We start from the raw sequence: 25218 nt of genomic DNA, 5'->3' as shown, positions 1-25218 counted from the left end.
CTAGGTTCTGGTCCACCAGGTCCTCCTGAGATTCTAAGTCTCCTAGGGAGAGAACCTCCGCATCTGAGTATACACACTTTGGTGAAGGGGACCTAGTCCGCTTTTTGTCTGGCAATGAATTAGCGATCATAGCTGCCAATCTTTTCTCTAGCCCTCCTAAGGAGATAGCTAGCATTTCCTCAGTGATAAACACCGGGTTGGGAGGATCTGGGCCAGCCTCCGCACCAGACCCCCCTGTTGGCTCAACCAAGGCGGCCATCCCTGGGTCAACAGGTGGGGAGAGTACTGGCATAGCCTGACTCATATCCTCAGAATCTGAGGGGGAACCCTTTTGTTTTTTGGTATTTTTTGCCCCTCTAGATCCCGAGCCTTTGGGAGCCATGGTACAAGACCGAGGTACCCCAGCATACAACAACTGACTGTTTGTAGCTAGGAAAAAATTACGTGGTTAAGGGAACAGTAGTATTACTAATGTCCCTAACCTGGTGGGGCTCCGTATGTTCCAACAAAAAAGAACCACTTTTTTTTTTTTTTTCCAATACATTATTATATATATATATTTCCTTTACCTTATTAAAGGCTTTTTTTTTTTTTTTTTTTTTAAAACATACAGCCCCACCAATACTTTACCAGCCTCCAACCTGCTGCAAAGAGGATTTTTGGCTTAATAGATATGCATAGGCTAAGCCTAGCATGTACTACCCCTTTCCTGCCACCGGGGGTCACTAGTGTGCCGCTCTGTGTCCTCTCGCTCTCAGCTCAGTTTCAGACTGAGCCATAACGAGGACCTGCTTCAAATAACAGAGGCGAAAGCCCGCCTCTTTCGACGCCGGCCTGCACGCTCCCCGCCCCCCCCCCCGAACGGCGCGAAACTGCTCTATTAAGCGTGCACGCGCCCGCGCGCGCGCCCGTATGTCAGGGGAGGGGAACACATGGAGACGCGCTGCCAGACTTCAGGAAGCAGGGAGAGGATCGCCCCTACGGCTGCAGAGCGGCAATTTCAAAAACCCCGGCCAGGTAGGACTTAAACACAGGCCTCTTAAAGGACACATTTATAGCCCTGAGACAGATCTCCAAAAAAAGACCTTCCCAACCAGCGGGGCAGCAGGTAGCCAGTAAAGAGATGCCTAGACAGGGGGATCCAGTCATGGGGGGAAAAGTTAGATCATCCAGACATAACAGACATAGTGACCATGGTGCCAATGCAGAGCATACTCAGGCAAACCCCCCGCAGATCTCCCCTGGAGAGTCCACTGTCGGACCAAGTCCCGCAGACTCTCCACTTACCTGCTCCATGCCGCAGGACGTTTGCCAAGCAACAACAGTCCAATCTTCTCCCATCTCCGTGGGTAAAGTAGTAGACCATCAGGTACTGGGGTCCTAGGAAGGAACCGACTGACCTGGACCTATATAGCACCCTGGCAAACAGGATACTTTTGGCTTAGGAAAAGCTCTAAGTCCTGGGCCCAGGGTCCATCCCTCTAGAGAGGGCATTATAGGCAAAACCCCACGGTTTGGGGCCCGGGTACTGTCCACTTTGGCGCTGAGGCACTTTGGACAGATCCGGTTAGCCCGCCTTAATCCCAAGGATACAGAGGCAAAGCTAATCCATGACCAACACCTAAGACACTGGCGAAAAAACTGAGGTACTCCTCCTATGGGAGGGGGTTATATAGGGAGGGGACTTCCTGTTTGAGATTGCCAGTGTCCATCACCTGAAGGTACTCCATATAACCCACATAGTAATGAATATGCCGCTCTGTGTCCCGTGATGTACGAGAAAGAAATATATGTTCGATAGGATTAATTATTTTTCTTTGGGGTGGGTATCAATTTGATGTCACAATGTAGAGAATACGATTTCCTATCATCTGTGCCCAGTCTTGCCACACAGAGTTAATCCAGCTCTGAGCAATCCTCTTTATTGTTCAGGGAAATAAAACAGACTTCCAGATAAAAACTAAAATAATAAGTCCTTGCTTGAGTGACAGGTTATTTACATATCTCGTGCACTAGCTTGCAGACATACACACAGCTTCTGTAAAAAGTGCTCACTTCACATCCCCCTCCCCTCTTCCCTCCAGCTCTATGTATATTCTGATGGCTGTTGCATTTTCTCATGGCACTGAACTGTGACTCACCCCATATTTTGAAAACATTTAATCAAAACACAGGGGACGGAATGTGAATTGTGCACTTTTTTCAGAAGCAAGAACTTTGGTTTTTATCTGGAAGTCTGTTGTATTTCACTGAACAATAAAAGATGATTGCTCAGAGCTGGATTAACTCTGTGTGGCAAGACTGGGCACAGATGATAGGAAATCTTATACTGTACATTGTGACATCCACTTTAATTCATTTTGTCTTGGGTTTAGATAGATGGGATACACCTGTGTGGTTACACCCTTAAAGGAGTTGTAAATACAAATTATTTTTTTGCTGAAATGACTGTTTACAGGGTATAGACACATAATGGTTAACCGATTCCTTTTAAAAACGATTAAAAATAGATAAAAATCAATCATATAAATGTACCTGTATTTTCTAGTTTCGTTTTTGCATGTCGTTTCCTGCCTCTCTGCCTTACAGAGCCATAGAGCAGTGGTGGTTTGGAAAACGAAACTAGAAACTAGACACACAGTAATCACACCTCCTTGAAGTTAGTGACCACAGAGAGAAAGCTCCCAGCACTGTGGTCATCAGGAAACAGACGACCAGGAAGTGTGGAGATCAGAGAAGAATTATAGCAACTTGAGAGCAAAAACGAACAATGAGGACATGAAAACAGCACTGCATTAAGGTAAAGGAAGCTATTAAGAAAAAAAAAATTCCTTTACAAACCCTTTAAGGCCCCTTTCACACTGGGGCGGGAGGCGCGGTGGCGGTATAGCGCCGCTAAAAATAGCCGGGCTATACCGTCGGATTTGCCGCCGAATTCGGCCGCTAGCAATGCGGTATTAACCCCTGCTAGCGTCCGATAAAGGGTTAATACCGCCCGCAATGCGCCTCTGCAGAGGCGCATTTCGGGTGGTATTGCCGCGGTTTCCCATTGTTATAAATGGGAAGGAGCGGTGAAAGAACCGGTATACACGCCGCTCCTCTCACCGCTCCAAAGATGCTGCTGGCAGGAGATTTTTTCTCTCCCGTCAGCGCATCGCCTCAGTGTGAAAGCCCTCAGGCTTTCACATTGAGTATGCAGTGCAGGAGTTTTTCAGGCGGTATAGCAGCGCTATTTTTAGCGCTGTACCGCCTGAAAAAATCCTCAGTGTGAAAGGGGCATAAGTAGTGGGATAAAGATAGGGAATTTCACGGCAGAATGTTACACTAAGCCTGTTAAAGAGCAGGGATGCTCGCAACTGTACAGTAGCTGCTATCGTATATGAATTTCAAGATTTCAGTAAATCGTGTCATTTCCTATACTCAGCCCTTAAGGGAGATTTATGCACCCGAATTAATGCAATGCCTATTAAAGTAAAAAATACAAATAAAAATGGTATATTAAACCAGCCAAGGATAGGTGGGAATTATGTTTCTGTACAGTAGTAATGTTTCAATCATTATTGCCTTGATCTAATTATGCAATTTTAATCCAAGATTGTTATATCTTTTTATATTACATGATATAGTTTTTCATTGTTTCTGGCACCTTAAAAGTCCCCTCATTCCAATATTTACCCTTATAAATAAGCCCGATTGTTCTATTGATCTATTCCTTTTTGGCAGGCACCCATGTCTCAATTTGCTGCCTTTTGTCTAAAACGTCAAATTTCACATTTTTTATTCATCTCAAACATCACTCTCAACCCAACTTGCAGACAGTCTGCACAATGAGAGGCTTTCCTCTGGTGTGTGCTGGCAGTAAGAAGCTTCTGCAAACTCCAATACAGATATACAGCAAATTTGAATACCATCATCCTTCGGTTTTGGGGACAATACTATGTAATAATATGCAACTGTAGTTTACAATGGTAACATAAATATACATACTTTAGATGGAAAAACAGCAGCCAATAACGATTTGAGAAGACTATAACCCTGGCCAATTTCAGAACAAGGATTATGCATATTCCAAGTGGTTTTAACTTCACTGGCATTTGCAATGATCAAACTGCAACTTATAGAAGAGTACCTGTTTTTTTGGCAGATGTTGGCAGGCTGTTGCCTCCAGAATTGACTGTAGGGCTGCCTGTACCCCCAGGCCCAGGGGACCCAGTTTTCTTGCTTAGTAAGCTGTTAAAGAAATTAGCAAGAACTCCCTCACTTGTTGTTCCAGCTGTAATGAGAAAAGAAAATAATAGTAAATCACTACATAAACGGTTATATAAATCCTGTATAATAATAATTGGTTAAAAGCAGATGATATTTTACTTCTCAAGTATTTCAAGCACAGTTAGCTGATGAAATACCTTTCATGTTGGGATCAATTTTCTTTGTGCCAGCAGGGACAGGCGACACACTGGTAACGTTAGATGATCCTGATCTGCTGGGTGTCCTAGGAGACCCACCAGGCACTCTTGGAGACGCATCCTAAACAAAATGATATTTTAGATGACAGAAAATAGTTTTGCTCAGCAAATTTTAAAAGACAAAGTGCCGAGGAAGCTGTTCCTAATGTAAACTAAATACAATAAAAGGTCAATTATATCTAACACGTGACTACATAAAACTGCATTAAAAAATAAATAAAAAATGACATGAAAGAACCAAATGGATTTATGCAAAAAAAAAAAAAAAAAAAAAAAAGTGTGTGCATTTTACCACTTGCATAGTAGATTTTGCACTTCTTTTAGTAGGTTTCTAATTTGTGTGATCAGGGTTATTTTATAATGAACCAGTGTGTTGATATGATCTCTGTACAGAACTGAAAGATAATTTGGTACTATACTAAAAAAATTAAAAATTACAGAGCACAGAGGGGCTATTACTGGAGCCAGCGCCATGGTAAATACCTGAGGTGCAGAAAAGTATGCGAAGGGCAAGGCCACAAACTGATATTGGCAGGACCCTACAGCAGATGTTGCTCCCATTGCATTTCTTTGACGGATATTAGAATATTCCTTAAAGTGCATTGTATTCAATGAAATGGGAGCGTTCCTGCTTTTTTTTTATAAATTTGTTTACAAAAATGGTTTTACACTATGTGGAGCATTTGTCTTGTTTTTGGTCATACTGTTTAAGTGTTTAGGGGAAGGCACTATCATCATTTTGAAGCTGCTAGTCCTGACCTACCACATTTACCTTGAGCGGTGCCAGGAACAGAAGAATCATCCCCTATTGTGTCTAGGTGTTTATGCACCTCCAGCCTTATTGAGCCCACATGTTCCGGTAAGCCTTTTCAAAGTTGGTGGTGGCTGTCTCCTTTATACATATGATCTTTGTGGGATTTCTATTGACATTGGGACTTGCCCTTCTCTCTATAGACTTCATGTGATTACCCATTATTCCATCTATGTGGATGCAATTGGATTTTTTCACTTTCTTCCTTTCCTTATGTGATTATTTATAGAAGAACCACCATGGAGAACTTTGGGGATGTTGGCAACGCAAAAGTGAGAACATTCAAATATTGTTTAGTAATAAAACCAAAAGAGGAAAAAACCGCAGGACTTTAAAAAGCGAACAAAAGATATGCGTAATGTAATAAAATAACAATTTATTAATTCAAAAATTTAAAATACAGTATTTGTGCCATCAAACACATCATCAAATTGTACAGTACAATATATAGATAAAATGCTGTGCTCATGACGAGCTGTGTAAATTCCAGTTGGAAAGATTATCTCCTTTGGACTGACGTGTTTCGGGAAATGTATCCCTTCTTCAGGGAATTTTGAGAAGATAATATAAATATTATTCAGCATGGAGTCATGGGTCAATAAAAAGAAAACCTTTTAGTATCGTTTTAGATGAAAAAAGACAAAGGAGCTTTCTGTCGCATGTCCACCATCCCGGTGGACAGCAATGCCTGGGTCTGTTATGGCCCTCACAAAGATCCCCAAGGGAGCACCCACCAAGTCCACTCCAAAACGGAGACCAAGAAAAATGGTCAATGGCCCTTGGTGGAGAGTTATATCTAGAAGGTAAAACGACCCATTCAATTCAAGTCCCAGAATGGCAACATCCACATTGGTGGACTTGGTGGGCGCTCCCTTGGGGATCTTTGTGAGGGCCATACCGGACCCAGACAGTGCTGTCCACCGAGATGGTGGACATGCGACAGAAAGCTAAAATTGTCTCCCCCCCCATCTAAAACAATTCTAAAAAGTTATTTTTTTTGACCCATGACTCCATGCTGAATGACATTTATATTATCGTCCCAAAATTCCCCTGAAGAAGGGATAACATTTCCAGAAACGCGTCAGTCCAAAAGGAGATACTCTTTCCACACAGATCGTCATGAGAACAGCATTTTACCTATATACTGTACAATTTGATGATGTGTTTGATATCACAAATAGCGTATTTTAAATTTGTATATTAATAAATTTTGTTATTGTATTACATTACGCATATCTTTAGTTTGCCTTTAAAGTCCCACGATACCGGAGGGTATCTTTTCCTCCTTTCCTTATGTGGTCAATTTTTTATATCACAAGAATTTTCACCCACTGTACATTCACTATTAATGCGAGATATGCGAGATATATTTTTAGCATTTAAGCCACAAGCTGCAATAGCCGGGTGCCCACACTAGAGATGCGGGGGAGAGAACCGAGGCTTCTAGCAGCCGCATTGCTGGATCGTGGGACAGGTAAGTGTGCGTTTATTAAAAGTCAGCAGCTACACATTATAGCATCTGGAACTCTGCTTTAAGTAGTCAAAATACCCTCAAAACATTGTCAGAAATTGCCAATAAACTCATAATTGTTCATAGCCCAGTCTGTGCATGATTGAAAGCCAAAATTCTACCCAAATCGGATAATTATAGGGAATATTTGCTGCCCTGAAAAAGGAAAGACTGAATATGTCCCAATTTTACAGCATATAGTGTAATCACTTCCTCAGGGGCTCAGGAATGTATACAATGGATTATAACCTTTAAAAGCAAACAGCTCAATTATGAATCATAATTTTTGACTCCTAAAGTTTAAAGTCAATGTCATGACAGACTACCCATAACTATCTATGGCCAACTCTGTTCTCGTTAACCAGGGGACTAATGCTCCTTTAGTGTGCCAATAAACTTCCATAATAAAATAAATTGTATACACCCTTTTCGCTAGCAAAAGAACGTAGGAAATTTAGTGCAACATTCCAAAATTTCCAAACAGATGCCACATCACATATAATAAACATGCTTGCAGAACATGTACTATTATATAAAAGAAAACCTACTGGTCGTCCTGCTGAAGATGGTGGTTGTTTTGCCAACTGTGACTAGAAGAAAAATAAATATATAAAAAAATTGTATTTGCTTATATCAGTACAAACTGATTCTCCTAATTTATTTAAATTGAAATAGGAAAGTATGCTTACCTGCTGCTTCATAAGAAATACCTGATCATCTTCTGCTACAATCTCCTTCTCATGCACAAACTGCAAACAAGCACAATGCAACAATTAGATACAGTGAAACAGACTTAAAGGGGTTGTAAAGGAAAACATTTTTTTCCCCTAAATAGCTTCCTTTACCTTAGTTCAGTCCTCCTTCACTTACCTCATCCTTCCATTTTGGTTTTAAATGTCCTCATTTCTTCTGAGAAATCCTCACTTCCTGTTCTTCTGTCTGTAACTACACACAGTAATGCGAGGCTTTCTCCCTGGTGTGGAGAAAGCCTCTTGAGGGGGGAGGGGGTGAGCAGGCATGTCAGGACACTCTCTACTTTGCAGATAGAGAAAGGAGCTGTGTGTTAGTGGGCGTCCTGACACTCTTGCTCGCCCCCTCCCCCCTCAAGAGGCTTTCTCCACACCAGGGAGAAAGCCTCGCATTACTGTGTGTAGTTACAGACAGAAGAACAGGAAGTGAGGATTTCTCAGAAGAAATGAGGACATTTAAAAGGAAAAATCGAAGGATGAGGTAAGTGAAGGAGGACTGCACCAAGGTAAAGGAAGCTATTTAGGAAAGAAAAAAAAAAAAATTCCTTTACAACCCCCTTTAATAAATTATAAAATTCTTACATTTTACTAAAGTGCATGTCTGGGCAAAAGGATATATTTTTATATAAATATATATATATATATATATATATATATATATATATATATATATATATATATATATATATATATATATATATTATATCCTGCAAAAAATCCAGCCAGCTCCTAACTTCCTCTGATGAACTGACAATGCATATGCTGCACTGAAATCCCAAATTGTGTTATAAACTTTTCCTCTGCTGGACCAACACTAACAGAACTCCTTCGCCATATATTCAACGCAAAGGGAAAATGGGAGCTTGTGCCTTTTCCTATCCCGTGCCAGCTGTTCCCTCAATAGGTGATCGTCCAGATACTGCACAGTAGAGATACCCTGGGGGTTAGAACCTTGGTGAATATGCAGAGGACAGAAGAATAAATGGCATGGCCACAAACTAAAAGTTCTGCAAAATGAAGAAAATCACTATTATGCGGGAAAACAGGGACATGCAAGTAAGTGTCCTTGGCGTCTAAAAAAAATAAAGTCTCCCTGATAAGGTTATGACAGATCTGGTGGATTCATACAGAACTTGTGGAACCGAATGAAGACATTTCGGGGGCCTTGAGCTTCAAAAACTGCAAAAAAGTCAAATTGTTTGGCAACAAAGTTACAAATTGCTGGGAATAGCAGTGACATAGACTTTCCATTGATTTCCTAGAAAGGCTCTGTATCTGCTACAGACCTCTGCAACAAAGTCAATAATACAGCTCTTGAGGAAAGGCTAGGCCACTTACTAAAGCCCAACTTGTCATAGAATGTCAGAGGTACCAGGGTAGAAATAGATATCTGGGCTCCAAAGACAACAGGAAGACCTGATGGTGATGATTAAGCCCTATAACATGCCACCTCAAACAGAAAAATATGTTTTGAGTTGCTCTTTAAAACTACCTAAAGCTGAGCCCAAAAGGGGAATTCCACTTTAAGTCTCCCCCCCCCCCCCCCCCCCACATATGGTAGATCATTTATTTTGAGGGGGAGAAGGTACCCTAGTTTTGACAGGCAACAGCTCCCATTTCCGCTCAAATCACCTCCTCTCCCACTCCTTCCCCTGTAGTCTTCTGGGACAAGTCACAGAAGAGTGTGGGACCATTCACAAAGTGCAGCATGGCTTGAGCACAGCCAGCTGTCCACAGTAAAAGTGGTAGTAAACCGCCAGAAAAATAAAAATTGTGTGCCTCCTGCAGGCAAGTCAATGTACTAGTATGCAACACATACTAGTACATTATGACAGACTTGCCTGACACAGAGCCCTCTAGCGTAGCGCTGTCACAGCTCCCCAGCGCTTCCATCTTCACCCGGTCTTTCTTCCAGGTTTGCAGACTACGGCTGTATGAATGGCTGCGATGACGTCACTCCTATGCATGCACGCAGGTGGCCCACAGCCCAAAGCTCTGAAAGTACAGCACAGGTAGGCTGTCCCTTTGACATCACTGGCTGCATGCTGCGTTAATATCTCCTAAACAGTGCAAGTTTAAAGGGGTTGTAAAGGTTTGTTTTTTATTTTCTAAATAGGTTCCTTTAAGCTAGTGCATTGTTGGTTCACTTACCTTTTCCTTCCACTTCCCTTCTAAATGTTTTTTGTTTTCTTTGTCTGAATTTCTCACTTCCTGTTCCTCCTTAGTAAGCTGTTCTGGCTGACTAACCCCCATGGATGATGGGGGCAAGCTTACTGAGAAGAAACAGGAAGTGAGAAATTCAGACAAAGAAAAAAACATTTACAAGGAAAAGGTAAGTGAACCAACAATGCACTAGCTTAAAAGGAACCTATTTAGAAAATAAAAAACAAACCTTTACAACCCCTTTAAGAGATATTCACTGTACCTACAGATAAGCCTCATTATAGGGTTACCTGTAGGTACAAGTTAAAATGTGGCCTTAACTTCCACGTTAAGATGCCAGCACCAGGAACCCTAGTGAAGAACTAGCCCAGGTGAGGACAGTGTTGGATCCCTAGACAGGTAAGTGTTCTGACTTCCCCCAGAGTGAAGAACGGCTTTACTTGCTTTTCCAATACAAAAGTACCAGCGATTATCTCATCATGCATTTTAGCTTTTAAATTTTTTTTTTTTTAGGGGGTTTTATTCCAGACTACAAGAAATATTTTAAGCTGTGCAGTAAAAAGACAGATCTTTCTAAAACTGCAATGCGGTGCTGTAGGCTGCCCTTGAGCTTTATGATTTAACACTGACATTTTAGCATTTCCCTTATAAATTCTTTGTAGGCATTTTGCGCGGTTATCTCAAAGTGAAATACTTAATAATGCTGGATTTCCAAGAGGAGGCAAAATAAATGCAAGTACCTTTCGCACAGGTGGTTTCGTGATTACATCTTCAAAAGCATCCTCTAGTTTTAGTGTTTGAAAGTTTTCATGTAAAATTCCTATCTTCTTCTCATTATCCCATCCTGCAGGACTGGAACAAAGGTGAACATCAACAGACAGACACAATCATCTCCAAGTGATTAAAGTAAAAAAAAAAAAAAAAATCTATGCAATCATCTTTAAACCTTTCCCCAAGAAAACGGTCATGCACACTAAAACATTATATACAAACTAAACGTTTGCACCATGCATATTTTTTATTTTTTCCTCTGCTTAAAAGAAAAACCAGGTGTTCACTAGACAGCCGATTTTACAAAACATCGACATGAATTGAGCACCTATCAGTTTTCGGCAAATGCATACAGATTGAGTTACCCAAGCTGTGTCCCTGTGCCAAATTGGTAAATATCTCTTGCATTCTAAATCTGGCTATTCATTACAAATCGTGAAACACATTCACCGGCCACTTTATTAGGTACACCGTAGGACCGAGTTGGATCCCCTTTTGCCTTCAAAACTGCCTTAGTTTGGCACATGAATCCTCCATGGCGAACCAGTACCAGGAAGTGGGGTACAAAATGTTATCCCGATGGTATAGAGTTCCTTATTTGCTTCACAAAATGGATAGGGCTTCCCCTGATAAGTGCCGGTGGTGCAATGCAGAAGGTGGTACAACTTTCCACATCTTTTGGTCCTGCCTCACCTTGAGACCTTTTTGAAAAGGAGGTACGTACTATTAACTGCTTGCTGACCGCCCACCGTCGTTTTACGGCGTCAAGTCGGCTCCCCTGCGCGAGAGCACGTAATATAACGTCGGCTCTGGCGCAGGCTACTAGGGGCGCGTGTGCGCCCCTGACTCCCATGCCCGGGGGGGCGCGATCGCTCGTTACAGAGCGGGGACCGGGAGCTGTGTGTGTAAACACACAGCTCCCGGTCCTGTCAGGGGGGGAAATGCTGATCTTCTGTTCATACAATGTATGAACAGAAGATCAGTCATTTCCCCTAGTGAGGCCACCCCCCCTACAATTAGAACACACCCAGGGAACATACTTAACCCCTTCACTGTGTAATTTTTATAGTAATCCAATGCATTTTTATAGCACTGATCGCTATAAAAATGCCAATGGTCCCAAAAATGTGTCAAAAGTGTCCATAGTGTCCGCCATAATGTCGCAGTACCAAAAAAAAAAAAAAAAACGCTGATCGCCGCCATTACTAGTAAATAAAAAATATTAATAAAAATACCCCCTATTTTGTAAACGCTATAACTTTTGCACAAAACCAATCAATAAACGCTTATTGCGTTTTTTTTTTTTTTACGAAAAATATGTAGAAGAATACGTATCGGCCTAAACTGAGGATTTTTTTTAATATATATATTTTTGGGGGATATTTATTATAGCATAAATTATTATTATTTTTCAAAATTGTCGATCTATAGCGCAAAAACTAAAAACCTCAGGAGGTGATCAAATACCACCAAAAGAAAGCTCTATTTGTGGGGAAAAAAGGACGCCAATTTTGTTTGGGAGCCACGACGAACGACCGCGCAATTGTGAGTTAAAGCGATGCAGTGCCGAATCGCAAAAAGTGCTCTGGTCTTTGGGCAGCAATCCGGTCTGGGGGTTAAGTGGTAAACACTTGACCTCAGTAGAGTTGAAAGGAAACCCGGCCGCATGTCTCCTACACCTGACAGAGAGACCTCTTTGTAAATACAAGACACTCACGATGCAGCTCCTCATTGCAGCAAGGGCATGTGTCCCAGCGTTGTAAAGGCAGGTCTCAACCACCAACCAGGGTCCTGTGGTACTCTATATTCTCCTTATGGAGGAACTGACAGCTACTCTCCATAATACGGAAGAACAATTTCGAGACAAGGGGAGGCCCTGGAGACATTTCATTTGCACGGATGCTTACCTGCAGGAAGTGGCCCACCCCGAGTCCCAATCGAATTACATTTCTTAGCAGCAAAGAGCAGCTTGTTGGGGCTTCTGTTAACTCTGCGGGAGTATGACTCTTCTGTTCTGCCCCCCCCCCCCTTTCCCTGCCTTCTTCCGTTGGCTCTGCTAAATCTCAGCACCTTAGCTGTAACAGCAGTTATAAATTCACAGGAGTTTATTTACTAAAGGCAAATCCACTCTGCACTACAAGTGCAAAGTGCACTTGAAATTGCACTGAAAGTGCACTTGGAAGTGCAGTCACTGTAGATCCGAGGGGGACATGCAAGGAAAATAAACAAAACAGCATTTTAGCTTGACCGTGATTGGATGATAAAATCAGCAGAGCTTCCCCTCATTTCAGATCTACCCCTCAGATTTACAGCGACTCAACTTTCAGTGCAATTTCAAGTGCACTTTACACTTGTAGTGCAAAGTGGATTTGCCTTTCGTAAATAATCCCCAAAGGGTTTATAAAAATTGGTGGACTTTCAGACAAATGTGTGTTACGTGATATATCATTAGATTTACTCTCTTGGTTGATGAAACTTCAATGTTTGATTCGTATGGTATGTGTACATATGGGCCTTTTAGGCCCCTTAGCTTTACGGTTTATAAATGCTGCAGGATATGCAAAGTAATACTTAAACTGGCGACAAACGTTTTCAGAAGTTTTGTTTGTTTTCGGTTCTTGGTGTATGCCGCTTGAGTGCTTCCTTATTTGGGAAAATGACGCAACTTGTTGTATCCGAGATACTTTGCCATAATAAAAGAATAAAATAAAATAAATAATTATAAAAACTGCCTTAGTTCTTTGTGTTATAGATTCAACAAGGTGTTGGAAACATTCCTCAGATTTTGGTCCATATTGACGTGATAACATCACACAGTTGCTGCAGATTTGTTGGCTGCACATCCATGATGCAAATCTCCTGTTCTACCACATTGCAAAGGTGTTCTATTGGATGAGATCTGATGACTGGAGGCCATTGCAGTACAGTGACCTCATTGTCATGTTCAAGAAACCATTCTGAGATGATTTGAGCTTCATGACATGGTGCATTATCCTGCTGGAAGGAGCCATCAGAAGATGGGTACACTGCTTCAAGGTTCGATATGTTGTGCATTCAGATATGGCATTCTGCATACCTCAGTTGTAACGAGTGGATATTTGAGTTACTAATGCCTTTCCATCAACTCGAACCAGTCTGACCATTCTCCTCTGACATAAACAAGGCATATTTGTCCACACAACTGCCACTCGCTGGATATTTTCTCTTTTTCGGACCATTCTCTGTAAAACCTACTGATGGTTGTGCGTGAAAATCCCAGTAGATCAGCAGTTTTTGAAATACTAATGCCGCATACAGACGGTCATTTTTTGTGATGAAAAAAAAAATGACGTTTTTGAAAACGTCATTTAAAATGATAGTGTGTGGGGAAAACGTCGTTTTATGTCTTCAGAAAAACGACCAAAAAAAAATTCGAACATGCTCGAATTTTGTGTCATTTTTCAAAATGTCGTTTTTTGTGTCAATTAAAATGATAGTGTGTGGGCAAAATGACGTTTTTAAACCCGCACATGCTCAGAAGCAAGTTATGAAGCGAGCTTCAATGGAACAGAGTGCCGTCATACGTGCTGAACGTAACATCGCTTTGCTAGAGCATTTTGAAAAACGATGGTGTGTATGCTACATCGTTTTTCAAAATGAAGTTTAAAAAATGTCGTTTTTTTTCATCACTTAAAACTTCATTTTTTTTCATCACAAAAAATGACCGTCTGTACGTGGCATTAGACCAGCCCTTCTGGCACCAACAACCATGCCACATTCAAAGTAGCTCAAATCCCATTTCTTCCCCATTCTGATGCTCAGTTTGAACTTCAGCAAGTAGTCTTCACGACATCTAAATGCATGGAGTTGCTGCCATGTGATTGGCCGATTAGCAATTTGTGTTACCAGGCAATTGAACAGGAGGTACCCAACAAAACGGCAGGTGAGTGTATATGTACAGTCTTCTTTATATTTACTAAACTATTGAAATTCGTTTACCAAAAAAAAAAAAAAAAAAAAGGCACCCAGTTTGTATCCAATCAGTAAGGTTCTTGCACCACATAGTTACTGGTAAATCTAAAAAGGAAAATGTACAGTCAGGCTGTAACGTGTATGATCGGCTTTAGATAGATATTGGTCGGTTTGTGTACAACCAATGAATGGACGAATATCGTTTGAAAATTTCACTTGCTTTTAATATTGAATTTCAAAATTAAATTTCTGAACGTACACATACACTGTCCAAAAATTTGTTTCTGTTCACTGTAGTTGAAAAATGAATGTCGATTTGACACCATGAACGATTAGAAAAATCAAACGGACGTTCTTAAGATGAAAGACGTAAGAATGGAGGAATAGATCGATACAGTTGTGCTCATAAGTTTACATACCCTGGCAGAATTTGATTTCTTGGCTATTTTTTTGAGAATATGAATGATAACACAAAAACATTTTTCACTCATGGTTAGTTGGTTTGGCTGAAGCTATTTTATATCAATCAACTGTGTTTACTCTTTAAATCATAATGACAACAGAAACTAGCCAAATTACCCTGATCAAACGTTTACATACCCTGGTGATTTTGGCCTGATGACATACACACAAGTTGACACAAAGGGGTTTGAATGGCTATTACAAGTAACCATCCTCACCTGTGATATGTTTGCTTGTACTTAGTGTGTGTGTGTGTGTGTGTGTGTGTGTGTGTGTGTGTGTGTGTGTGTGTGTGTGTGTATATAAAAGGTCAATGAGTTTCTGGAGGCCAATAGAAGGAGCAGTGGCTCAGAGCGCGTAGCCCAATCAGCCTTTGTTCTCCCTGTTTGACCCTCCTCCCGAAAGTGTTCCTGGGAAGTAATCACGTGACCTGTCACGTGACCTGTGAGGCTGGAACAGACTACATCCTGAAGGCCACAGGACAGGCCTGAAGACTCCACACAATCTGCTTTCTTCACTTCTAAGCAGCCCATGGATCCGGGACGAGGACTACAGGATGTTACAGATGAGCCTTCTTTCCTTACCTTCTTGTAAGTGTGTTTTGTACAATGTGTCATTAAAAGAACCTCTTTAATACTGCACTTAGGTGGCGCTTCCTTTCTCTACCCCTTTTTTGTTTACCACAGAGTCAGCTCTCTGAGGACAGCAGCCGCCATTGAACAGCCACATCACCTGCATTTTTAACCATTGAACTGCCTGTTACTACTATTTCCAATGGACTAATCACCATACTCCTACCCATATATGTACTTTGTATCTGCGCTGACAGTTACCTCTCCTATAGTTTCTGGACTCCTGACAGACCCTTGTATCTTTCATCCAGTGCTGCACTGACATTTCTGGATTCTGAGTCATGGGGAAAGCAAAAGAATTGTCAAAAGGTAGTTGAACTGTTTAAAACAGGAAAGGGATATAAAAAAAAAAAGATATCCAAGGAATTGAGAATGCCAATCAGCAGTGTTCAAACTAATCGAGAGTAAAATGAGGTGTTCTGTTGAAACCAAAACTATGGTCAGGTAGACCAACTAAAATATCAGTCACAACTGCCAGGAAAATTGTTTGGAATGCAAAGAAAAACCCACAAATATCTTCAGGTGAAATACAGGACCCTGAAAACATGTGGTGTGGCTGTTTTTAAGATGCACAATAAGATGGGCTGCATGGTCAAGTCGCCATAAGAAAGCCATCACTACGCAAATGCCACAAAGTATCCCGCTTATAATACGCCAAACAGCACAGAGACAAGCCTCAAACCTTTTGGCACAAAGTAATTTGGAGTGACAAGACCAAAATGTAGCTTTTTGGCCACAACCATAAACGCTACATTTAGAGAGGAGTCAACAAGGCCTATGATGAAAGGTATGGAGGTGGATCGCTGATGTTTTGGGGATGTGCGAGCTATAAAAGGCACAGGAGATTAGGTCAAAATTGTTGGGAAGATGAATGCAGCATGTTATCAAAAAATACTGGAGGAACGTTTCCATTCTTCAGCCAGGAAGCTGCGCTTGGGACGTAACTTGGACATTCCAACATGACAATGATCCAAAACAAAGCCAAGTTGACCTGTTATTGGCTAGAGCAGAATAAAGTGAAGGTTCTGGAATGGCCATCTCAGTCTCCTGACCTCAATATCATTGAGACACTCTGGGGAGATCTAAAACGTGTAGTTCATGCAAGACAGCCCAAGAATTTACAGGATCTGGAGGCTTTTTGCCAAGAGGAATGGGCAGCTTTATCATCTGAGAAGATAGAGAGCCTCATCCACAAATACCACAAAAGACTTTAAGCTGCCATTGATGTTAAAGTATTAAGAACTGGGGTATGTAGACTTTTGATCAGGGTCATTTGGGTAGTTTCTGTTGCCATTATGATTTAAAAAAAGAGTAAACACAGTTGATTGATAATAAATGGCTTCAGCCAAACACTAACCATGAGTGAAAGAAACATGTTTCTGTTATTCATATTCTCTGAAAAATGGCCAAGAAATCATAAATTCTGCCAGGGTATGTAAACTTATGAGCACAACTGTATATAGATAGATATATACACATCTTAGGACTTCCCCACTACAAGCAGGCCTGAAGAAAATGACCTACATAAAGTCACAGTCAGAGCAGCATTAAATACTTACATAAATACTGCATCCTTTTCCACAACCACAGCAGGCATATTGAAATGAAATCCATATAAGTGCTGAACAATATACTTATATACAATGTCAATATTTTTGCTCTCTTTGATTGATGTGTACATTAGTGCGGCACCATCTTAAAGTAACTAGTTAGGGAAAATATCAGAACATCATCAGGCATGAGAAGTAGCAGCAGGAGAACACATCTTTTCACAAAATCTAAAACTACTGAATCTCAAAAGGCGTAATGGCTGAGGAAGCATGATAACATGTTTACTTATCAGGACCAAGCAGGAGCCAAAATCTGTTGTCTCGACATTCAGCACGTGTGTACCCGACTTAAGGCCGGCCATACACAGAGACAGTGTTGATGCGGGAGTCCCTCCTCTTGAGCCATTGTTCTTGTCCCAGTGGGGGAGGCCGTTCCCTGCCAGCTGGATGTCCACAATGTACAAACTGGCATGCTGGATGTACACAAGTTGATTAATCAACTTGGGACATTCAGCCTGCCCATACACTGTTCAAAGCCGGACAAGATTTGAAGTGTGTATAGTCTGCCTAAGGCTGAGTCTCATGGACCCTGGATGCAGAATCAGAGCATACCATATCTATGCTCTCTCAGCTGAGGTTCCCAAAGAAAAGCAATGCAAGTCAATAACATCCAGAAGATGAAACACCTGGGTCAGAGGAAAGCAATGCTGGGCAAGGCATACAGTATATCTAAAAGTGTATCGTAAAACATGAAGGCATCAGATGGTATTATCATAATCCGCAAACTTTAAGGCCTTGTACACACGGCCAGACATGTCCGATGAAAACGGTCCGCGGACCGTTTTCATCGGACATGTCTGCTGGGAGGTTTTGGTCTGATGTGTGTACACACCATCAGACCAAAATCCCCGTGGACAGAGAACGCGGTGACGTATACGACACCGACGTTCTCTGACGCGGAAGTTCAATGCTTCCACGCATGCGCCAAATCAATTCAATTCGACACATGTGTGAGATTTCGGGCCGCTGGTTATACGTCATAACCAGCGGACATGTCCGACGGACTTGGTTCCAGCAGACAAGTTTCTTAGCATGCTAAGAAACTTTTGTCTGCTGGAAACCTGTCCGCTCGGCCAGGAATCCGGTCCGGTAGGCCCTACACACGGTCGGACATGTCCGCGGAAACTGGTCCGCGGACCAGTTTCAGCAGACATGTTCGGTCGTGTGTACGAGGCCTCAGGGACGCCATTGCCAAATATTGATTCAATTTCTAGCCTTTATGGGCAAACCTCAACTACAAAGTTTGGGCACATTTCTGGGTACCTTCCTTAAAAAGGTACAGACATCCAACAGAACTCACATTGGCTTCATGATAAAGATGTGCACGCAGCTTTCTTTCAGTTTTTGTACTAGAAACTTGTAGGATTTTCTCCACTGGAGCAACCATAAATGGCACGATTCACAATTTTCTGGGTACTGAAAAGTTCATAACTGAACACTCAATACTGACATACCCCAGCAAATTTAAAGTAAACATCATGTCCATCATGGGTAAAGAATACAGACAGTAAATAGCGAATGTTATCAGGTGGTGGAATGGCTACCTTGACTGCTTTGATTATTGGTCACATTTACCGATATGTATAAAAACAATAATCAGTCTATGTATGGCTACAGATACAGGTTTGCGTTTTCCGCACATACGAAGGATACACTGTAAACAAAACTTCCGGATATGGGACTGAATAAAGTCAAAGTGCTCATCTGTATAATCATGTTCTTTTTCCAAAATACTGATGGCATCACACTGCAATACAAAACATTGAAAGATAAGCAAGTGAGGGAACCTAAAAGAGACCTGCGTGACTATTACAGTATCCTAAAAATGAAAGCATTTTCTTTAAAAAGACAAACAATATTAACAGGACATAGCAAAAAGTGCTGATGTTGGATTAAAAATGCATTTAAAGCGACCCTGACACCACACAAAAAAAAAACCTCCCCAAAAAGAAATTAATCCTGAAAAGAAGAAAACATTTTATACTTACCTTTGCAGCAAGTTACGGGTTACTATTTTTTTCTTTAAAGTGGAGGTTCACCCAAAAAACTTTTTTTTAACATTAGATTGAGGCTCGTTTTGTCAAGGGGAATCGGGTGTTTTTTTTTACAATCGAAGCAGTACTTACCGTTTTAGAGATGCATCTTCTCCGCTGCTTCCGGGTATGGTCTGCGGGACTGGGTGTTCCTACTTGATTGACAGGCTTCCGACGGTCGCATACATCGCGTCACAATTTTAGGAAAGTAGCCGAACGTCGGTGCGCAGGTCCCGTATAGAGCCGCACCGACGTTCGGCTACTCGTGACGCGATGTATGCGACCGTCAGAAGCCTGTCAATCAAATAGGAATGCCCAGTTCCGAATACCATACCCGGAAGCAGCGGAGAAGATCGCTCTCTAAAACGGTAAGTACTGCTTCGATTTAAAAAAAAACACCCGATTCCCCTTGACAAAACGAGCCTCAATCTAATGTTAAAAAAAAAAATTCGGGTGAACTCCCGCTTTAAAGCGATGCGGGCGCAGCTGGTAGCAAACATGTCTGGGTGTATCCAATACCTGGTTTCCTGCTGGGCACTGTGGTTTCTCTTGCTGGCTGCCATCATACACTTGGACTGTACACTGTAACTTTCTGGCTGGTCACAAACTGTAGGGTGTGGGGAGGGGGGCAACACAGCCAAGGATCTAAAGACTATTGTGCAGACGTAGGGGAGGAATAGATGCTGAACATGGATCAAATATGGAGGTACTGTGATTGTTTTGAAAGGTAATACAAATCTGCAAGTGATACAATTGCTCTCTCGTATTTTTATCTTGCCAAATTTTATACATACACAGAGTGAGATTTTAAAAGCAGTCATCACTAAATAGCAGAACAGGATTTACTGTCACATCCAGATCTGCCACGGTCACACCATTTAGGAGCCAGTTTTTCCCCTCAGCCATCACTAGCTCGGTCATCTCCACATAGCTAACATTGGGAGACAGCACATCGCTGGACAGAGGGCGACAGCTGCTCCGGTATCGTGACTGGTTGCTAAGATGCAAAAGGGTCCTAGCAACCAATCACAAGCTGGTTAACAGGAAAAGTTGTGCAACGTCGTCCCTCCATTCAGAACTGTCCCGTTTCCCTGATGTCAGCTCTAGAACTGCTGTCCCCCCCACCCTCCATCCTGTGTAAGGTAGGACAGGGAAGAGCGCTATGTCACTGCTATACACACCAGGGGTGCGGTGAAGGGTGGCCAGTGACTGCAATGTGAAGGAGGAGGTGGGGGGATATAAAAAGGGGCAAGGATAGGAATGTGAAGGGAGTGATATGAAGAGAGGCCGAGGACTGCAATGTGAAGGAGGGGGATAATATAAAGGGGGCCGAAGACTATAATGTGAAGGGGGGTGGGGGGTGATGTGAATAGGGGGTTGAAGACACTGCTGTGAAGGGGGACTTATATAAAAAGGGAGGAGGGGTTGTGATGTGCAGGGGGAACTTTTTATGTAATGACCGGACGTTTGTGAATTTTGATTTAAATCCCCCCGTTTTAGAGCTTCCACAATAAAGGTGTCACGTCATGGAACTTAAAAGAAACTACTTGAATTATGCGAAGACTTCTTTTGTATAAGCTTCCGTGTAATTTCTATAATAAACATAATAACAACACTAATAAAAAAAAAATCTCTGCACAAGTCAAAATACCGTATATACGCGAGTGTAAGCTGAGTTTTTCAGCACTTTGTTTTATGCTGAAAATGCCCCCCTCGGCTTATACTAGAGTCACCATTTTGCGCCTGATCTCCCGGACTTTGGGGACCCAGTACTGGCCAGCCGTAGGTCCCCTGGACCCCAACACATGTAGCCTTACTCTTCCTCTACAAGTGTGCATTTGTTGTCCGGGAGACCTACGGCCGGGGAGCTCCAATTTTTTAAAGCCGGGCAACCCTTCCATAGACCAACATGTTAAACAGTAATTTCTCTGGCGATTTTGGGGACCTGGTACCGGCCGGTTGTTGGTCCCCTAGACCTTCGCACACATGTAGCCCAATTTCTCCTCTACAAGTGTGCAAAGTATGTTGTCTGGGGGACCTACGGCTGGGCAGCACCAATTTTTCAAAGCCGGGCTCCCCTTCCATAGACTCCCGTGATAAACGTCAGTCTAGGCATGGGCACAGTGAGGCATGCAGATGGACACCCTAGGCTTATACTCGAGTCAATACGTTTTCCCAGCTTTTTGGGGAAAAATTAGGTGCCTTGGCTTATATTCGGGTCAGCTTATACTCGAGTATATATTTTTTCCTTAAAGTGGTAATACACTCAAAACCAAAATTGTAAAATACAAATTACCAATGCTCTTTTCTAAGCTGTAAAAAACCTGGTTGATCCTGCCTGTTCCTGTGTCCTCCTGTCTGTGCTGACCACGGTAATCATGGCTGCTGATCCCCCAATTACCGTGGTCAGTTTATGTGCCCCTGTCATTGCACTGCTCCCCCCCTTCACCCTCCTTCCTTGCCTGTCAGCTTGTGGTGTGTGTGTGTGTGTGTGTGTGTGTCGCCCCTTCTTTCTCCTCCTGCTATTAGTAGCTGGCAGTAATATTACTGTCAGACCCTTTTTACCAATACATAACACACCTTGTACCCATTTGTGTAAAACAAAGCCTGTAATTAGCTCACCTAAGAGCTGGCCGGTGATGTGACCTCTGGCCACTCTCCTTCTCCGATCTAAGGGCTACAGCAGGAGGGCCAAGCGGACAGCACAGTGGTCACATGACCTCCCCGGCTGATGTCAAAAGAGGATCTCTGCACCTCCCAGTGTAGCCCTTAGATCGGAGGAGGAGAGCGGCCGGAGGTCACGTGACCAGCCAGAAAAGCTCTTAGGTGAGCTAATTACAGGCTTTGTTTTACACAAATGGGTTAATTTTTTTTTTTACTTGACAACTACTTTAAAAATTTAAGAAAACAAATTCAGCCACCACATCTAAGAATTTGTAAGCTGCAATATAACATTTTATTTTGTGTTTATTACCACATTTAAGGTTTAGCAAAATCCTGGGAATATATAGTGCACATGGAGAGGACTTTCTTTTATCTCAACAAACCTTTCACTTCAGTAGTATAAAATAAAACACATAGCAAAGGGAAATAGAATGATACCAAACATATTTACTAGCAAGTAATAAAAAGTACATATTGCAAGCGATGAGCTGAAAGGAGTACTGCATGATATGAATACAAATAAAACTGACCTTTGTACAAACTACTACTACAGGAATGCCAAGGTTATGCGTTAGGGTGTCTTCTCCCAAAGGCAGAATCACACTGTCATCCCGTTCCTCTTGTGAGGATGTACCCCTCCTCTGCGGCGAGGCAGGGAAGTCATCTCCAGGCTCTACATATTCTTGGAAGTTTCTAACCACTGAACAAAAAACACAAGTAAAAGGTAACCGACAAAACTAAACTAGTTGAACTTATGTCTTTACAAGCAAGCATGAATACATTTCGGAGATATTACAATATGTTGTGAATAATATTCTAGGAGCCGACAGGCAGAGAGGGAGGGGGCAGGAGGACACGAGCAGAGAGGATAGACAGCAGGGCTGAGGACGACAGACACGTAAACTGACCACGGTGTAAGGGCTCAGTAGCCACGATTTCCGTGGTCAGATTACAGAGGGGAGGGGAAAAACTGGCAGGGTCAGCCAGGTTTTTTTTTTGTTTGTTTTAGGTGTTACAGGGGTCCAAATGACAAGCACTGTCATATAACATGCTTTAAAGCAGCAGGATCACATTTTTTTTTGGGGGGGGGGGGGGGTTTTAACATACGCTTTAATGTATGCATGTATCTAACTTAAACATTGAACACTAAAAAGGGGCCAATTTATAATGCAGAGTGACATCCCTTCCCACTCTGGGCTATTACTGCAACATTAAACAGAGAGTGCACTGTGAAGCCTGCATTATATCGTGCTTAAAGTGGTAATAAAGCCTGCTTGGTGATTTTTACCTACAGGTAAGCCTATAATAAGGTTTACCTGTAGGTAAAATGAATATCTCCTAAGTTCTATCACTGGCGCATGCGCTCTGAAGGTCCGGCATACCTTGCTGGACCTTCAGAGCTTAATGCCATAACCAAGGGCTCCTGCCTGCATCCTGACCGATCACAAAACCAGAGTGCGCGAACCCGGAAAAAAAAAAAAAAAAACACACCAGGGTAAGATGTCAGCCCTCAGTGGTGACAGCGTGCTGCTGGATGGCTTCATTCCAAAATATGCAATATGCTAGTATGGGATGCGTACTAGCACATTATGCAATTGCCTTACAATTCTTTTTTTTTTTAAACAGACACCGCTACCGCTTTAAGGGCTTGTTCGCACTGTATATGGTAACCTGCATTTTTCTACCCTTGATAAACACAGGTCACAACTAGGACACAGAGAAAATCATTGTTTTTAATGTGCCAAGTTTATACCACACTGTCGGTAAGATGAGCAGTATAGAAAAATGCAGCAGGTCTGCATTGTTCTGCAGCGAAATGGAAGACACTGCATGTCACCACACAGCATAGCAATGCAATGTGCTGCTGTGCAGGGACATGAATGAAGTGCCACTATGCGACACTTCTAATAAAGTTGAGGAAAAAAAAAGGAAGACCATTGAAACGCATTGAAACAGGCATCACACTGCCCTAACCCTTGTGGGCTATTGTAAAGCCATCCTCCAACACGAGGCAGCGCGATGACGTCAGCACGTACCTCCTCAGACAAGTTTAGTCATAACATTAGTACGTTCCCCATCGATAATGTTATGACGAAACGCGTCTGAGCAGGTACGTGCTGACATCACCGCTCCGTCTCGTGTTGGAGGACGGGAATAAGCTTTTTTAGCCGGTCAGCTATCATTTTAATCGCGATTTATGTATCTTCATAAGTGTAAGTGCAATTTTATTGTTTAAATAAACCAAGTTGTAGATGTTTTTATGCTATGGTCCATCTCTTCTTTTTCTTGGGCGGATTGCTGGTACACCCTACAGAACATACAGAGTTTATGATCATTCGCCCAGAAGTCTTACCAACACTCATACAGCAGCTGTAATAATTCTGAAAAGTAAAGGCCCAGGCTGGGTTTAGCCATCCGCATACTTTGGCTTGCTATTTGGTAAGCAGGTTATCTGTGTGGTGGTGGTACACTTTTCCACGATTGAGTCACTGGGTGTTTTTGTCCATGCATTTGGTTTATTTATTTTTTAAGTGCAACCATATGCGTTAAAAACATCCAAGTTAAACTGTGTGTATATAGTATATATATATATATATATATATATATATATATATACACACACACACACACACACACACACCACAGAGCCCATGATGTCCAGGAGTCTATGAATTTAATTTGTTGGGTCCATCATCACCCATCTGTGACCACTGAGGTTACCTACAAGGATAAAGGCCTGGGCTGGGTTTAAGCCATCCGCTTACTATCTGGTAAGCAGGTTCTCTGTATGGTGGTGGTTCACCTGCGTATGATCCAAGCACTGGGTGTTGCAATTACAAGTTAAACATCTGTACAAGACTGTTTAGCAAATCATTGGACTTTCAATTAGCGCAATTTTTCTTTAGGATTTGTCTTTGTGTTATATCCCACATTTAATTGCTGCTGTTAGGACTGGTCCATCCTGTATTTGATATTTAATCCTAGGCTCGTTAGCACAGTTTTTTCCATTCTAATACTTTAGTTACTGCCATTTTAAAAGAACATCTAGACATTCAATAAGGCATTCTGGCAGTTTGGGATGTTTTTAAAAGCCTTACTCCAAATTCTTTAAACCCATGTGACATTTAAATTTTTAGTACCATTTGCAAAACATTAACTGTATGGGGTATTGTTCATTAATATTGAAATATCGCCATACGGCTGATAGGGACAGTGGAGATACAGAAGACCTTTTCCATGGTGGAGTAAATGGTGTCCTAGGGCGTGTGGTGTGTGTGCGTGTGTGTAAAAATCCAAACCGCAGGAGCAAAACAGTGCTTGTCGGTATAACAGATGATTACATGTGGGAAGAAGTGTATAATTCAGTGGTGGTCCTCTCAATATGTTAAACAGGTT

The 25218-nt window shown here is 42.0% G+C and overlaps 1 protein-coding gene across 1 annotated transcript in view; it reads right to left on the bottom strand.

Moving 5' to 3' along the window:
- The window catches only part of DYNC1LI1 (dynein cytoplasmic 1 light intermediate chain 1), a 56406-nt gene that overhangs the window by 8051 nt on the left and 23137 nt on the right, over positions 1 to 25218 (bottom strand). Inside the window, exons 5-12 of the mRNA XM_040353078.1 lie at positions 22353 to 22522; positions 18779 to 18872; positions 17075 to 17210; positions 10440 to 10551; positions 7477 to 7536; positions 7336 to 7377; positions 4407 to 4527; positions 4130 to 4273 (exon numbers count right to left, since the gene is read on the bottom strand). Of these exons, the coding sequence (XP_040209012.1) occupies positions 4130 to 4273; positions 4407 to 4527; positions 7336 to 7377; positions 7477 to 7536; positions 10440 to 10551; positions 17075 to 17210; positions 18779 to 18872; positions 22353 to 22522 (879 nt within the window). The remainder of the gene's footprint in view (positions 1 to 4129; positions 4274 to 4406; positions 4528 to 7335; positions 7378 to 7476; positions 7537 to 10439; positions 10552 to 17074; positions 17211 to 18778; positions 18873 to 22352; positions 22523 to 25218) is intronic.

The sequence above is a fragment of the Rana temporaria genome, chromosome 5 (assembly GCF_905171775.1).
Source record: "Rana temporaria chromosome 5, aRanTem1.1, whole genome shotgun sequence".
NCBI lineage: Eukaryota > Metazoa > Chordata > Amphibia > Anura > Ranidae > Rana > Rana temporaria.
The sequence above is the reverse complement of the archived record's forward strand: the minus strand, read 5'-3'. Positions and strand labels throughout refer to the sequence as shown.